At 44.9% G+C, this 16,540-nt stretch overlaps 1 protein-coding gene across 5 annotated transcripts in view; it reads right to left on the minus strand.

Annotated features, from left to right (window-relative positions):
- Nucleotides 1–339: 339 nt before the first annotated feature.
- LOC120937804 (serine palmitoyltransferase 3-like) overlaps nucleotides 340–16,540 on the minus strand; it is an 89,904-nt gene continuing 73,703 nt past the window's right edge. For 4 of the 5 annotated variants that reach the window (XM_040351295.1, XM_040351293.1, XM_040351292.1 and 1 more), the window contains 2 exons: nucleotides 15,538–15,667; nucleotides 340–1,679 (listed from right to left, as the gene is read on the minus strand). In XM_040351295.1, coding sequence (XP_040207229.1) covers nucleotides 1,566–1,679; nucleotides 15,538–15,667 — 244 coding nt within the window. In that variant the 3' untranslated portion in view covers nucleotides 340–1,565. Of the gene's footprint in view, nucleotides 1,680–15,537; nucleotides 15,668–16,540 lie in introns of those variants that run through there. The other variant, XM_040351296.1, reaches the window with a different exon arrangement.

Here is a 16,540-nt window from a genome sequence, read left to right on the forward strand (position 1 = left end):
CGGATTGGCTCCGCGGGGGCGACTCTCTGGAACCAAATCCCGCTTAACATTCGCATCTCCCGAAGCCTATATACGTTCAGGAAGAAGCTGAAGACCTGGCTATTCTGCCAAGCATTTCAATCCTAGGCCAATTTTTCTTCACTGATTTCTTGTCTTTTTCTCCCTTCTCTTTTATTTATGCTCCCCTCGCCAGAACATCCGGGCTATTTTGTCACAAAGCGCTTTGGCACCACCGACCGGTGGTATATGCGCGCTTCCCAAACAAATAGTAATAAATAAATAAATAAATAGTAGTACTGCATAGTTACAAGAATTGATAAGGTATAAAATGCCAAGCCATAAGAGCTTAAATACATAGTTTATTTTAATTTCATAGTAGTAAACAATGTAATCACTTGCTGGCTTTCATCTTGCAACATATTGTTTCAATTGGTTGCAATTGAGTTGACTGGTAGCACCTAAGGACAAAAATGTAATATATTGAAGCTTATCAGTCCTTGTGGCTGGTGTGGTGGCTCCATTTATTACTCTGTTTCAGGCTTTTTCCTTTATTTTCACCTGGTGATCTTGCCGGTAACATACGTCCTGTTCTAGAGAAACAGCACCCACTAACCATACTGTACATATGGAGGAGAAGCATTGTTGCCCTTGGAAAGGATGACAGTTAGAACTATAGAACAACCCCCTGTCCTTGCTGCACATGGGGAGGTGTTTTGTAGTTCTTATATTATTTCTGATCATATTGATCGACAAAACACTGTAGAGTGCACAGGACTGCAATGCAGACCTGACAGACTCATCAGATATCGTTTCCACTTATTAAACAGGTATAATAAAATACTTCCTGTGGTATATTTAACAGACCGAAAGAAAGTAAATAAGAAAACCTCATTGTTAATCTTGCGTAAAATGGCTTAGTTGCATAGGATTAAAATAACTAGGGATGAGCAAATCTGCCTGGGTTTGGTTTAGAAACAGTTTTGCAAATTTTGCAAAGTTTGAAAACTTTCCAGTGAACCTCTTTGAAGTCAAAAGGGAAGGGGGTTAGTGAGGGTGAAACTTGCTATTTAGTTTTAGCCATGGAAAGGTGGGCACAGCCATTGGCGTCATATATATCTCCCTCCCTCCCCTTTTTATAGAAAGAGGGCTGGGTTATCCATTCCTTCAAATTACTGGCTCTTGTGAGTCAGCTGACCAAGGACAACAGCTATGCACTGCATTATAGGTTGCTCCTTACTGCTGGTGGTACACCTTGAGAACTTTGTGAATCCTGAAGATTTGATGTAGACCCATGATGAACCTAAACCTCGTTCCTGAAAAAAACCCTTGTAGTGGTCTTCGGTTACACAACTGAAATCCAGCCGTTTCATCCTCAAGCAAAAACATAAGTATGTGGCTAATACCAATCATTCAGTGTGGAAATTCAGAAAATCTGTGGGACTACGTTGTGGTTTTGCAGTTGTTTTCCCAAAAAGCAATAAATAATAACATTATATATGCCCACCAATTGTGACTGTATAGAATCTACAGCACTACTGATTGTATCAAAAGCCAAACAAATGTTCTCATTCATCAAGTTCAATATCCGTTTCTTCATAAGCCAATGTACGGTTTACTGTTGACTGCCTTGAATGCTTCACATTTAGGATGTCACCCATCTTGTCAAGCTCATCCAAGACCTGCAAGGCACACAAGGAAGTTATTTAAAGTGGTTGTAGACCTCTGTAATGATAAATGAACAAAGCCTATCTTTCTTTAGTGAGTACTAGCCTCAATCAAAAGCACCAAATGGCATTTTTAGCTTTTATCTCCTCCGTTTGCTATCTGCATGAGTTACTTCTGATCATTTATCCCAACACCAACCAATCCCAGTAGGCAACAACCCCCTAGCACACAGTAGGTGATTAACAACCTCAGCTGTGCATGTTTCCCTATGAGAATGTGTGCATGTGCGTCCACTCTTTCCAACTCTCCTCTATGTACTGTGCAGTGTGTGGCATCAGATCTCCGTCTTCTGCCTCCTAAAGCTCAGAAATGCTATGTAAACTGTGCACTTTGAAAGGGGTTTAGAGGTGGAAAGGCTGCAGATAAACAGGTACAACTTATGTGGGAGGATTTGTTCACCTCTGTGTATCAACTGAGGCTAGTCAATTCAGTTGGTATAGAGGGTCTGTCCAGAAAAAGTTCAGCCATTGGTAATATAACAAGAATGCCTAGTACACACGTACGGGAAAAGTCCACCGTAGTCTTGAGGGCAAAACCGAGAACTTGCTCGATAAGTTTTTCCCCCTACACACCAGAGGTTTTCCCTACAGGAAAACTGCGATGGAGCTTTGGTCGTGAATCCCGGCCGTGTGTATGCTCCATCGCAGTTTTTCAGATAGGAAAACTGTAGGGAAAAAAGAGAGCTGAGAAAACTGCAATGGAGCATACACCAACGGCGGATCCAGGGGGGGGGGGGGTGTGATACATTTGCCTATATGTCTCAGTTTACTGCTCCCTGCTAGCCATATGGGTAGGTACTTCAGAGCCATAACCTGCCCCCTCCCATAGCGGGACACCTAGACGGCGGCGCACAGACCCATTCGCTGTCTTCACACTGACTTCTGGTGACTTTGCAGATCACACACAGACTTGGACTGACCGGCGTGTGATCTGACGACCCGGTGACATACCTGAGTCTGAAGCAGTTGTCAAGGGAGTTAACCTCGGACTAAAAGCTCTGAACCCGTCAACCCTACTGGACCAGGGAAGGTCCAACCGGGTTTGCCGGAGCAGGGAGCAAAAGGGGGGCCATTGTGATACATTTGCCTATATGTCTCAGTTTACTGCTCCCTGCTAGCCATATGGGTAGAGGTAGAAAGGAATTTCATGTGTGATTCATTCCTCTGACAGGTTATTGACGTGCTAATGTCCCCTCACTATTCTAAACGTTAATTGATCTATTGTGTTGTGTGAAGAAGATCTGTGTTTACCCTTAAAAGATGTGTATTGTATCATCAGGCTAAATGATTAGAGAAGTAGTATGTTAATTATTCTGATTGCTTCAGTGTATTAATTAACTCCACTGATGTCTTTATCTAAAGAAACGTGTCTGCATGGTCGGCTCCGACTTGTCTCCTATAATCTGTATGGGAAACCCCACTGTGTGAGGGGGGGCGTTCCTAACAGGTTGTAACCACATATAAGCTGAGTTTTTGTGTCATTAAAGTGTCTTGTTCTAGCAGTAAGCTTGGCATGTGTGGCTTTCTGGGCGATTCCAGGGATATCCCTCCTCGTGGAATATTGGGGTGATTTTCGTTATGGGAAGAAGGGAACGTTGACGGGGATATCATACCGATACCGTCACAATTGGTTGGTAGCAGTGGGATTTTCCCTTCTATTCCCCTTCACACCCGGATTCCAAGCAGACACTGGAAGAACTACTGGAAGTTTGTGGAAGGATTGCTAGCAACAAAACCAAGCGGGTCATCATAGCAGAAGTAATGGAGCTAGACCAGGAGAACATGATTGCAGCAACGCCAGCAGTACAAGAGATGGAGACACCAGTGATTCAGGAGGAGGAATCGCCAGCCAACAAGCTAATGAGAGAGAAGCTAGCGTGGTTCAGCCCGAACCCAACGCCGGATGTGGTGCTGAAAGTGATGGACCTGTTAGTAAACGCAGAGCTACAGAAGGCTAAACAAATAAGAGACGCAGAGCTACAGAAGGATAAAGAAATAAGAGACGCAGAACTACAGAAGGATAAACAAATAAGAGACGCAGAACTACAGAAGGATAAACAAATAAGAGACGCAGAGCTACAGAAGGATAAAGAAATAAGAGACGCAGAACTACAGAAGGATAAACAAATAAGAGACGCAGAGCTACAGTTAAAACTGGCAGCAGTCCAACAAGCAGCCGCACATCCTCCAAACAGTGAGTACAGCACAGCAGACACAAGGAAGATCCCGTTTAGCGCTTTTAATGAAAAGGACTGTGAGATTGATAACTACCTGGCAGACTTTGAGCGACAATGTAACCTGCACCGAATAACTAGAGGAGACTGGGTTGCAATATTGTCAGGCAAACTGTCAGGCAAAGCTTCTGATGCTTTCCGGACCGTGCCAGATCAGGATATCCATAGCTACGCCCGGGTTAAAGAAGTGCTCCTAGCTCGTTATGCAGTAACCCCAGAGTCCCACCGACAGAAGTTCAGGGACTCACGCAAAACCACGAAAGACTCTTACGCGGAGTGGGCATGCCAGTTGTCCCTGTCGGCCTCTAACTGGGTTAACAGCAGCCAGGCCACCACCGCAGAGGACATTTTGCAACTAATGCTCCTGGAGCAATTTTACAATCACATCCAGACGGATGTCAAAGATTGGGTGAGAGATCGCAGGCCCATGACTCTACCAGAGGCCGCGAAGTTGGCGGATGAATATGCGGATACTCGCAAGACGAACCAGGTCACACCACGGGTACAACCTCCACGACCAACGGCGCCCTCACACCCACCAGCCGCTAGATACCAACCTCCTAACAGACCGATGACATCTAGCCCTCGCTATCCACGCCAGGAGGACAACGAACAACGCTGTTTCCGGTGCAAACAGCTGGGTCACTTCAAGCAGAATTGCCCCCTGAGTGACAACACCAGGTCAAATTGGTCTCAACCTGGGTACCGCCCACCAGCAGCAGCCCATTGTGTAGACTCGGCTTGGGATCTCCAGGAGCTGGGTCCGGAAGAACCATCGGACACCGTTTACGAAGTCCTCACGGTACAATCTGGTATTACGGACAACAGGGAACACCATTGTCAGCTGGTCATGGGCGACAGCCATGAGACAGAGGGGCCCTGGAGGGAGCTGGGCAGAAAGAGGCACCGCCAGCTACCCCCCAAGAAGAAGAGGTCCTGGAAGCCGTATAACAAGCTGACCTGGGAGGAGAAGAAGCGACTGGAGGAGAGGGAGTCGCAGCGGGCATCCCAGATGCGGGCCGAGATGTTCACCAAGGGCCCACCGGTGGCCCCTTACACCACCACCCAGTTCCTGATGATGAAGAACCACGTGGAAAGCCTGCAGGACATGAGCAAGCAGGAGCTGATCCGTGAGTACATGGAGCTGGAGGAGTGCATAAGCCGCATGGAGGAGGCGAACAACCACCTGAGGTCACAGCAGGCTGACCCCCCCAGGCTCCATGAACTGGAGATGGAGCTGGAGAAGCTCCAAGAGGAGAACCGGCGGCTGCGGAGGGAGCAGGGGGTGGCTGATCTTATGGGGCTCTGATTCCCCTCCCCCCCGAACTCTGAGCACCAGTGCTACAGCATTTCAACAAATATAACTTTTTCTTTTTATGAATCTCCTGTGATTGTCACTTCAGAGCCATAACCTGCCCCCTCCCATAGCGGGACACCTAGACGGCGGCGCACAGACCCATTCGCTGTCTTCACACTGACTTCTGGTGACTTTGCAGATCACACACAGACTTGGACTGACCGGCGTGTGATCTGACGACCCGGTGACATACCTGAGTCTGAAGCAGTTGTCAAGGGAGTTAACCTCGGACTAAAAGCTCTGAACCCGTCAACCCTACTGGACCAGGGAAGGTCCAACCGGGTTTGCCGGAGCAGGGAGCAAAAGGGGGGCCATTGTGATACATTTGCCTATATGTCTCAGTTTACTGCTCCCTGCTAGCCATATGGGTAGAGGTAGAAAGGAATTTCATGTGTGATTCATTCCTCTGACAGGTTATTGACGTCCCCTCACTATTCTAAACGTTAATTGATCTATTGTGTTGTGTGAAGAAGATCTGTGTTTACCCTTAAAAGATGTGTATTGTATCATCAGGCTAAATGATTAGAGAAGTAGTATGTTAATTATTCTGATTGCTTCAGTGTATTAATTAACTCCACTGATGTCTTTATCTAAAGAAACGTGTCTGCATGGTCGGCTCCGACTTGTCTCCTATAATCTGTATGGGAAACCCCACTGTGTGAGGGGAGGCGTTCCTAACAGGTTGTAACCACATATAAGCTGAGTTTTTGTGTCATTAAAGTGTCTTGTTCTAGCAGTAAGCTTGGCATGTGTGGCTTTCTGGGCGATTCCAGGGATATCCCTCCTCGTGGAATATTGGGGTGATTTTCGTTATGGGAAGAAGGGAACGTTGACGGGGATATCATACCGATACCGTCACAGGGGGCAACAGGGAAATTGCCCCCCAGAGACAGTCATGTCACATTGTCTTTAAAAAAAAAAAAAAAATTATAATTTTTTTTTTAAACTGCTTTGCAGTGCCTGCAGCTGCCACTGCCGAGTCTCTCACTCTCTCTCTGTCATCACCAGGGCCGATCTGGCGCAGCCCGGTAGGCTGCCTGTCCTGAGGCTGCTTTGAGCTGTAGCTGACTGCAGCGCTCCCCCTCTCTCCTGCGTGTATGACACCGGGCATCTCTCGTTGTGTGTGAGAGCTGGGTCTGTGTTTGGCTGTGCTGCCTGTGCTAGACCTGCTCATGTGATAGTAGATGGAGATGGAACACAGATTGAATCAGTGTTTTGTCTATCACACAAGCCCATCTAGGGGAGACCTTGCTAGAGCACACTGCCCTGCCAAACACAGACCTACAGCTCCTGTTTGTTCCATGACACACGTCGGGAGAGGAGATACCTGCTGTGTGTGATCGAGGCAATGCCATGGTGAGTGCCATGCACAGTGAGGCTTCATTCATATACAAAAGTGGGGCTGCATTAATATACAAAGTGGGGCTGCATGCATATACAAAATGGGGCTGCATGCATATACAAACGTGAGACTGCATTCATAGACAAAAGTGGGACTGCATTCATAGACAAAAGTGGGACTGCATTCATAGACAAAAGTGGGACTGCATTCATAGACAAAGTGGGGCTGCATTAATATACAAAAGTGGGGCTGCATTAATATACAAAAGTGGGGCTGCATTAATATACAACAGTGGGGCTGCATTCATATACAAAGTGGGGCTGCATTCATATACAAAGTGGGGCTGCATTCATATACAAAAGTGGGGCTGCATTAATATACAAAAGTGGGGCTGCATTAATATACAAAAGTGGGACTGCATTCATAGACAAAAGTGGGGCTGCATTCATAGACAAAAGTGGGACTGCATTCATATACAAAAGTGGGGCTGCATTTATATACAAAAGTGGGGCTGCATTTATATATACAGTGGGGCTACATTTATATATACAGTGGGGCTGCATTTATATATATATACAGTGGGAATGCATTTATATACAAAAGTGGGACTGCATTAATATACAAAAGTGGGGACTGAATTTATATACAAAAGTGGGACTGAATTTATATACAAAAGTGGGACTGCATTAATATACAAAAGTGGGGCTGCATTCATATACAAAAGTGGGGGCTGCATTCATACACAAAAGTAGTGCTGCATTTATATACAAAAGTGGGGCTGCATTTATATACAAAAATGGGCCCTGCATTTATATAAAAAAGTGGAGCTCTATTTATATACAAAAGTGGGACTGCATTTATATACAAAAGTGGGACTGCATTCATATACAAAAGTGGGGCTGCATTCATATACAAAAGTGGGACTGCATTTATATACAAAAGTGGGACTGAATTTATATATACACAGTGTGACTGAATTTATATACAAAAGTGGGACTGCATTTATATACAAAAGTGGGACTGAATTTATATACAAAAGTGGGACTGAATTTATATACAAAAGTGGGACTGCATTTATATACAAAGGTGGGGCTGCATTTATATATAAAAGTGGGACTGAATTTATATACAAAAGTGGGACTGCATTTATATACAAAAGTGGGGCTGCATTTATATACAAAAGTGGGACTGCATTAATATACAAAAGTGGGGCTGCGTTCATATGTACAGTGAGGCTGCAATGATGGGCACTGATGAGGCTGCATTGATCTCTTGTACCATGTCTTCAGTCTCTGACCATCTCTTGTACCACGTCTACAGTCTCTGACCATCTCTTGTACCATATCTGCAGTCTCTGACCATCCCTTGTACCACGTCTGCAGTCTCTGACCATCCCTTGTACCATGTCTGCAGTCTCTGACGATCCCTTGTACCATGTCTGCAGTCTCTGACCATCTCTTGTACCATGTCTGCAGTCTCTGACCATCTCTTGTACCATGTCTGCAGTCTCTGACCATCCCTTGTACCATGTCTGCAGTCTCTGACCATCTCTTGTACCATGTCTGCAGTCTCTGACCATCTCTTGTACCATGTCTGCAGTCTCTGACCATCTCTTGTACCATGTCTCCAGTCTCTGACCATCCCTTGTACCACGTCTGCAGTCTCTGACCATCCCTTGTACCACGTCTGCAGTCTCTGACCATCTCTTGTACCATGTCTGCAGTCTCTGACCATCTCTTGTACCATGTCTGCAGTCTCTGACCATCCCTTGTACCATGTCTGCAGTCTCTGACCATCTCTTGTACCATGTCTGCAGTCTCTGACCATCTCTTGTACCTTGTCTACAGTCTCTGACCATCTCTTGTACCATGTCTGCAGTCTCTGACATCCCTTGTACCACGTCTGCAGTCTCTGACCATCTCCTGTATCATGTCTGCATTCTCTGACCATCTCTTGTACCACGTCTGCAGTCTCTGACCATCTCTTGTACCATGTCTGCAGTCTCTGACCATCTCTTGTACCATGTCTGCAGTCTCTGACCATCTCTTGTACCACGTCTGCAGTCTCTGACCATCTCTTGTACCATGTCTGCAGTCTCTGACCATCCCTTGTACCACGTCTGCAGTCTCTGACCATCTCTTGTACCATGTCTGCAGTCTCTGACCATCTCTTGTACCACGTCTGCAGTCTCTGACCATCTCTTGTACCATGTCTGCAGTCCCTGACAATCGTCTACAAACTATGGGATAGATTTATGGCATTTATATTTAAATATTTTTTACTAGTAATGGCGGCGATCATTGATTTTTTAGCGGTACTGCAACATTGCAATGGACACACCGGACACCTAATTGATTTCTGTAAGCAACACCTTATTTTCTGGCAGTGCCCCTCCCGAGACTAGACTCTGGATCCGCCCTTGGCATACACACGGCCGGTTTTCCCGGCCGAAAGCTCTCATGGCAGTTTTCCCAATGGGAAAACCGGTCGTGTGTACAAGGCAGAACAGTTTGCACAACATCAATGTAACTTGGCAGTCAAGGACAGTTGACTGTATTGCGTATGTGTGAACCATGACAACTTCACTGTACTAGCCAGTGGGGGTGCTAGACACTCTTGAGTTACCATGTGTACTGTGTGGTCATCTCATTCAAAATGACTGAGCAAGTAAAGCATTGAATCTGCATCAATTTTACATTAAGTTTTACATAAAAGAATAATATGCGGCGCCCAACTACATAATAGTAGATTCATGCAAAGTCCATTCAAGATAGTGAGAATTGATTGAAAGGGATCCATGTTCTGGAAGGCCTGCAACAAGCAGAACACCTGAGAATGTTTAACAAAAACAAAAGTTTTGGGCCTGGATTCAGATACGAGTTACGACAGCGTATCTCGTATCTATGCGCCTGATTCTTAGAATCAGTTATGCATAGATTTCCCTAAGATCCGACCGGCATAAGTCTCTTACACCGTCGTATCTTAGGCTGCATATTTACGCTGGCCGCTAGGTGGCGCTTCCGTAGATTTACGCAAGAAATATGCAAATTAGGTAGATACGCCCATTCAGAAACGTACGTCCGCCCGGCGCATTTTTTTACGTCGTTTACGTAAGGCTTTTTCCGGCGTAAAGTTACCCCTGCTATATGAGGCGTATCCTATGTTAAGTATGGACGTCGGGCCAGCGTCAAATTTTCCGTTGATTACGTTGTTTGCGTAAGTCATTCGCGAATAGGGCTGTACGTAAGTTACGTTCACGTCGAAAGCATTGCCTATTTGCGGCCTAATTTGGAGCATGCGCACTGGGATACGTTCACGGACGGCGCATGCGCCGTTAGTCAAAAACGTCATTACCATACAACACGGACCACATACGCTATGCCGCCTTAACTTAGGGCGCAAGTTCTTTCTGAATACGGAACTTGCGCCCTAAGTTACGGCGGCGTAATGTATCTGAGATACGTTACGCCCGTCGATAGATACGAAAATGTATCTGAATCCGGGCCTTAGGTTTTAAGAGGACAAATTTTGCTAATATGGGGACATTTCTAAAAAATGTATTGAAAGTTTGGAGTAAATAATCAGTGGGCACTATAAAAGTATACCACCCTGGAGGCAACTAGATTATATTTCAGGCAAGTTAGAATAAATTGGAGAAAAAAAATATGGTTCACTAGGGCTGCTTTCACACTGGGGTGGCGTTCTTTTTCAATATGAAAACCAAAATCAAGAACCTGGGAACATGACCTCAAACTAACTGGAGGAAAGTTCAAAACGAATCTTTAGAAAGTATTACATTTACTGAAAGGGTGATGCTTGGAATAAACTACCGGCCGAGGCAGTGAGACAGTCAACAGTAAATGACTCCAAACATGCTTGGGACAAACATAGATCTATAGTCAGACAATAAAGTTAATAAAAAGAAAAACATAAGGAAAATAAATAAAAAATAAATACAAAAAAATGGGCAGACTCAATGGACTACTCAGTCTTTTTCTGCTGTCACTTTTCTTTGTTTCAATGTAACATATACGGGCTGCAATCAACAAAGATCGCCACTGTCCGTGCGAGATGGCGCTGATGGCGACTCCCACAAAGGATTTTACACAGTCTTTCAAACAGTGGGAGAGACACTGTGAGATGCCAAGGTGCCTACTTTGAAGGGGACTGAGGTGTCATTGTCCGATGTACAATATTTCTTGGATCTTGTTTCTTCTTCAATAAATGGCTCAATATTTTCCGTACTACATGGCTTGATACTTTACAGACAGACCTTGTATATAAGGGTTTGCAACCACTTTAATATAATAATAATAATAGTAAATTAACAAAGTACAGGGTTCGTGTACTAGTTTTAATTTTCCAGCTGGTGCAAAAGAAGTGACAGCTGTAACCTATTTATGTGGTTTAATTGAGGGGCAAACTGCTATACTCTGACCTTTTCCTACCACCACCATCAGGCTCCATCCCGCTGCAGTTGGAGAATATACAGATTATTTATTTGATCATTTTTTATTTCTTATTTATTTGATATATTCTTACGTATTTGATTCCTTATCAACTGACACCTAGACTAGGTGCAGGAATTCCTTGTCAGCAAAATTTAGTTTTAAATAGGCAGTAAATTATATTCAGTGAAATTCTGCTGTATTATATTGTATACAGCACTGTCATCGAAATTACACTATGGCGGGGGTCAATCACGTTCCACCTGTCGACTGCAGGCAGGTGACAGGTAGACCGTGAACAGGTTCCTGCGCCGCAGACCCTGTCTTCTAAGTGCCGGTCCTTGTTTCCCTCCTAGCCTTCTCCGTGGCTCCACTGCGCCATCTATGTTCCGGTCTCTCTGTCTCTTTCTCCTACCACCATCCTCCTCCGCCACTGTGTTCAGTGAACAGTGGAGCCCGAGAGGAAGCACAGCTCAGGACGGAGGGCAGGGGGAGGAGATGACCAAATTAACTTTTCATGTTAAACCGCTGGTGATTGGTTGCTAGGACACAGGGTGGTCCTAAGCAACCAATCACCAGCTTGCTAATATGAAAAGTCACTCTGTCAGGCCCTGCCCTCTGTCCAGAACTCTGCTGCCTCCCAGTCTCCGCTGTGGAAACAGGTAGAACACTGTGCTATGGGAGGCAAAAGGTTACTGCTATAGGGGAAAAGGGGGGGGGGGCAGAAGACACCACTGTATGTGTGTGTGTGTGTGGGGGGGGGGGTGATGTGATGAAGCAGAGGACACTGTTATGGGCAGGGTCATCCCCATAGCAGTGTCCTCTACCACCCTTCACATCACCCCCCCCCCTGCATTTTGAGTGCAACGCATTCCCGAACCTCTGCATTCTGAGCGCAACGCACCCCTAAGCCCTGCATTCTGAAGGCAACACACTCCTGTCCCTGCATTCTAAGCGCAACGCACTCCTAAGCCCTGCATTCTGGGCGCAACACACTCCTGATCCCCTGCATTCTGAGTGCAACGCACCCCTAAATCCTGCATTCTGAGCGCAACACACCCCTAAACCCTGCAATCTGAATGCAACGCACTCCTGATTCCATGCATTCTGAGCACAATGCACCCTTAAACCTTGCATTCTGAGCGCATTGCACTCCTGATCCAATACATTCTGAGAACAATGCACTCCTGAACCCTGCATTCTGAGTGCAACGCACTCCTGATCCCTGAATTCTGAGCATAGGGCACTCCTGATTCCTGCATTCTGACTATAACGCACTCCTGAACCCTGCATTCTGAGTGTAACACACTCCTGAACCCTGCATTCTGAGCGTAATGCACTCCTGATCCCTGCATTCTGAGCTTAATGCACTGGTGAACCCTGCATTCTCTGCATAACTCACTCTTAAACCCTACACTCTCATGTAATACTTATTTTTGTTCTAAATAAAAATATTTTATCAAAAGGTCAGTCCTACTGTCTTTTTTTTGGGGAGGGGGGGGGGAAGAGACACTGTGCCCAGTGATCTTTGTTCATCATTGTTGTTCAAATCGATCTCCATAACTCGAAGGTTGCCTACCCCTGCACTATGGCATTGGCATGGACTATTAAGGCACAGCATACATTTTACTGTTAAACAAATATTAACAATAAAAATGTGTTTTAACAACTTCCGGGTTGCCCACTGTACATATACTGTGGCAGAGCGGCTCAGCTGACCAAAATCACATACCTGTACGTGATTTTGTTCACGCGGTGTAGGGGGTGCGTGCACCACCAGAGTGCCACTTCCACTGTGCTTAGACACAGCGGGAGCCAATCAGTGAAAGTAGCAGAATGTATGTAGCAGAATACATATTGACCTAAACTGATGAAGAAATTTGATATATATTTTTTTTATGTTTTATAGCAGAAAGAAGGGAATATTGTTTTTTATTCAAAATTGCTGCTGTTTTTTTTAAAACTCAAAAAATAAAAACCACAGAGGTTATCAAATACCACCAAAAGAAAGCTTTATTTGTGGGGAAAAAAAGGACATTTTATTTTGGTACAGCTAAAACAATGCAGCGCCGCATTGCAAAAAATGGTCTTGTCAGGAAGTGGGTAAAACCTTTCTGTGGCTAAAGTGCACAAAAAAAGGTATATCATATAAAAATTATATAATATTAGGCTGGGTTCAAATGGAGTGGCCCTGTCGGACTGACTTCGCTAGCTCAGTGGGAGATCGCTCTGTTGATCCCCGCTAAGCAGGCGGATGACAGGTCCGTCTCCGCTCACTGTGCAGGGACGGACCTGTCAGAGCCCTGCTGTTCTCTGTTGGAAGATCGAATGAAAACAGACAGCCTGTCCATTTTCATCCAACCCGCTGGACGGATGGCGAACATATCGCCATCTGGCTGTTTTGAGCGGATCTTGTCGAAACGGATGGCAGGCAGGTGTCAGCGAACACATGTCCACTGATGGGTGGCCCGCTCAGATCCACCTAAAAAATAGACAGGTGGATCCTAGTGGGCCGATTGTGTGAAAGGGGCCTTATATCCAAGCGGGAGAAGGGTGAGGGTTTGGGACCTCCAGGCACCTGTATTTATGGGAGTTTCCTGTGGCCCTTTGGGTAGCCTGCCTGTATGCTATCTTCCTTCCCTTCTCCCCCCCTTCCATCTTGGTAATGGGAGGGGAGAATCTTAATGCAATGGGTGGTGGCATAACCACCAACTATTTCAAATGTGGTTGCTGACAATTTTTTCTCTCACTTAGATTGCATAAATATATAAAGTCTATATAGGTGGCTCCTGACAAAGAGCATAATGCCCAAGAAATGCATTGAGTTGCAAAGACTATTATATGCAAATATACTGCAGTACTAATGCTGACCTCTTTTTAGATTATTGCATTTTATCATGAAGTACCTTTGTTGTGCAATAAGAGTATATATTGCTGTTTCTTTCAAACAAATCTGAACAATAAAATTGTGTTTTAACAGTAAAACGTATGCTGTGCCTTAAAAGTCCCATGCCAATAACATAGTGTAATGTTGCTGACTGTTCTAATTCAGGGATGTGGGACTTAAATTTCACAAATGTATGATTGGGCTTAGTATACAGCACTGTGCAATATGTCTGTGCCCAAAAAATGAGAATAATCAAAGTAAAGCTCACAAATGTTTTTGGGTGTACAGTTTCTGAGTTTCTACTGATCTAATGACAAAGTCAACTATGCAGGTCCATGTACACGGGACATTTTTACAACTGCTCCTAAGTGATAAAACTTGACAGATACTAACCCATGTTTAAAACTTTTGCCGCGTTTACATGTCACGTTTAGCGGTGTTTTGCTGCGTTTGCATTTAGAAGCGTTAAAAAGAAACGAAAAACACCAAAAATGAAAAACGCCTATAAACAAAATGCTGCTAAACGCGGATTACTGCGTTTAGTCGCGTTTGGCCTTTATACATTGAATTCTGCGTCTGAACCATCTTTCAAAGAAACGCTGTTAAACGCAACTGCCTAAAAATGGAAATAAACGAGACTGTGTATATGGTCACATAGGATAACATTGAATGAGTTTAGGGGCAGTTGAAAAAAAGCATCCAACTGCATCTGAACGTACGTTTAGCAGCGTCCCGTGTACATGGGGACTTTTCTTTTTCATCAAGAACAGAGTGAATGAATAAATCTGCTAGGAAATACATTTAGGCCCGGATTCACGTACAGCGGCGCTACGCCGACGTAAATCAGTGAGGCAAGAACTGTATTCACAAAGCACTCGCTCCCAAACTTGCCCGGGCCTAACGTAAATTGGCCGGCGTAAGCCCGCCTAATTCAAAGTAGGAAGGTAGTGGGCGTGATCTATTATAATGAAGCGTGACCCCATGTAAATGAAGGGCCGAACGAACGGCGCATGCGCGCGCATGCTCAGAATCACGTCGCATATACTCCCTAAGATACGACGGCTCAATGCCTACGACGTAAACGTAACCTACGCCCAGCCCCATTCACGTACGACTTACGTAAACAACGTAAAATACGACGGCTGTTCCCTGGTCCATACCCTAACATGACTTACCCCTGCTTTATGAGGTTTAACTTTACGCCGGACGTACGCCTTACATAAACGGCGTCGATTACTGTGACGGGCGTAAGTACGTTCGTGAATCGGCGTATCTCGCTCATTTACATATTCAACACGTAAAACAATGGAAGCGCCCCCTTGCGGCCAGCGTAAATATGCGCCCAAGATACGACGGCGTAGGGGACTTACGTCAGTCGGATGGAGCCAAAATTCAGGCGTATCTAGCTTTAAGAATCAGGCGCAACGATACGACGGCTCACCCGTTGACTTACGCGGCGTATCAGTAGATACGTCGGCGTAAGTTCTTTCTGAATCCGGGCCTTACTGTATAAATCTGTGTAGATTTTATGAGTGGAAATTATACCTTGTCTAACATTTCCTTTGTATGTGCTGCAGAGATGCAAAATCTGACTCTGGCTTCAGTTATGGGTGTTGCTGGGAAACCGACTATGACAACACCGATTTTCTTCTTCAGCATATGTCGCGCAAAGGCCCTGTAAATGAAACAATGGAAAAAATAATTATCAACATCTCCAGAATCTTTTTAGTTAATTCAGGCAAACATGAACAAACAATGTGAAACAGGATGCTGCCATTTAGTCTAATAAAAGAGTGTGAAAACATGTTGGTGCATGTCAGTGATCGGAGCTGTGCTGCAGCTTCTATAGCAGTTGGCAACATTTAAAGGGTAAGTTCACCTTTGCATAAAGAATTAAACCCTCCCCAATCCCCAGGCCCCTTGTTTAACTTATCTATAATGATCACCTTCTCCCGTCCCCTACCCCAACCGAAGTACCAGTCAGCACGCTTAAAAGTTTCACTATCATACTAAGTTTCACACCATCATAGTGCATATAATCAGAGGTTATCATTGGTCAACAAGGTCACGTAACCACTATGAACAATGGGAAACACTTTCTTCTGCAATGCTCAGAGCGATTGAGAAGAGATTCCCATTGGCTGCAGTCTCCACTCTGTCCACCACTGCCATCTTCTCCGTTGCTTTTTTAAGCTGTTGTGGGATTCCTCCTTACCCATTGGATGCCCGCTGACTGTGTACTTTGTGCGCCAACACAGAGGAGTTACACCCAGGTCTATTCTCGGTCTATGCTGAGAGTGAGTCAATATGTGCTCTGCTTGGCACATGCACCGCGCACTGTACATTGGAAGTAAACAATTGCTAGCAGCGTGGAGGGGAAATTCTTTTAGCAAAAGAAAGTTTGCATGTCTCTTCTGCCAAAACATTTCTGACTGCCAGATATTTTTTATACTTTCACAAGCTTGGTTAAGAAAACAATTAGAGAAGCAAAGCACTACTTGCCAAATCTTATTACTCATAGCAACCAGTTAGAACCTACTTTTCTGAA

The sequence above is a fragment of the Rana temporaria genome, chromosome 4 (genome assembly GCF_905171775.1).
Source record: "Rana temporaria chromosome 4, aRanTem1.1, whole genome shotgun sequence".
Taxonomy (NCBI): Eukaryota; Metazoa; Chordata; class Amphibia; order Anura; family Ranidae; genus Rana; species Rana temporaria.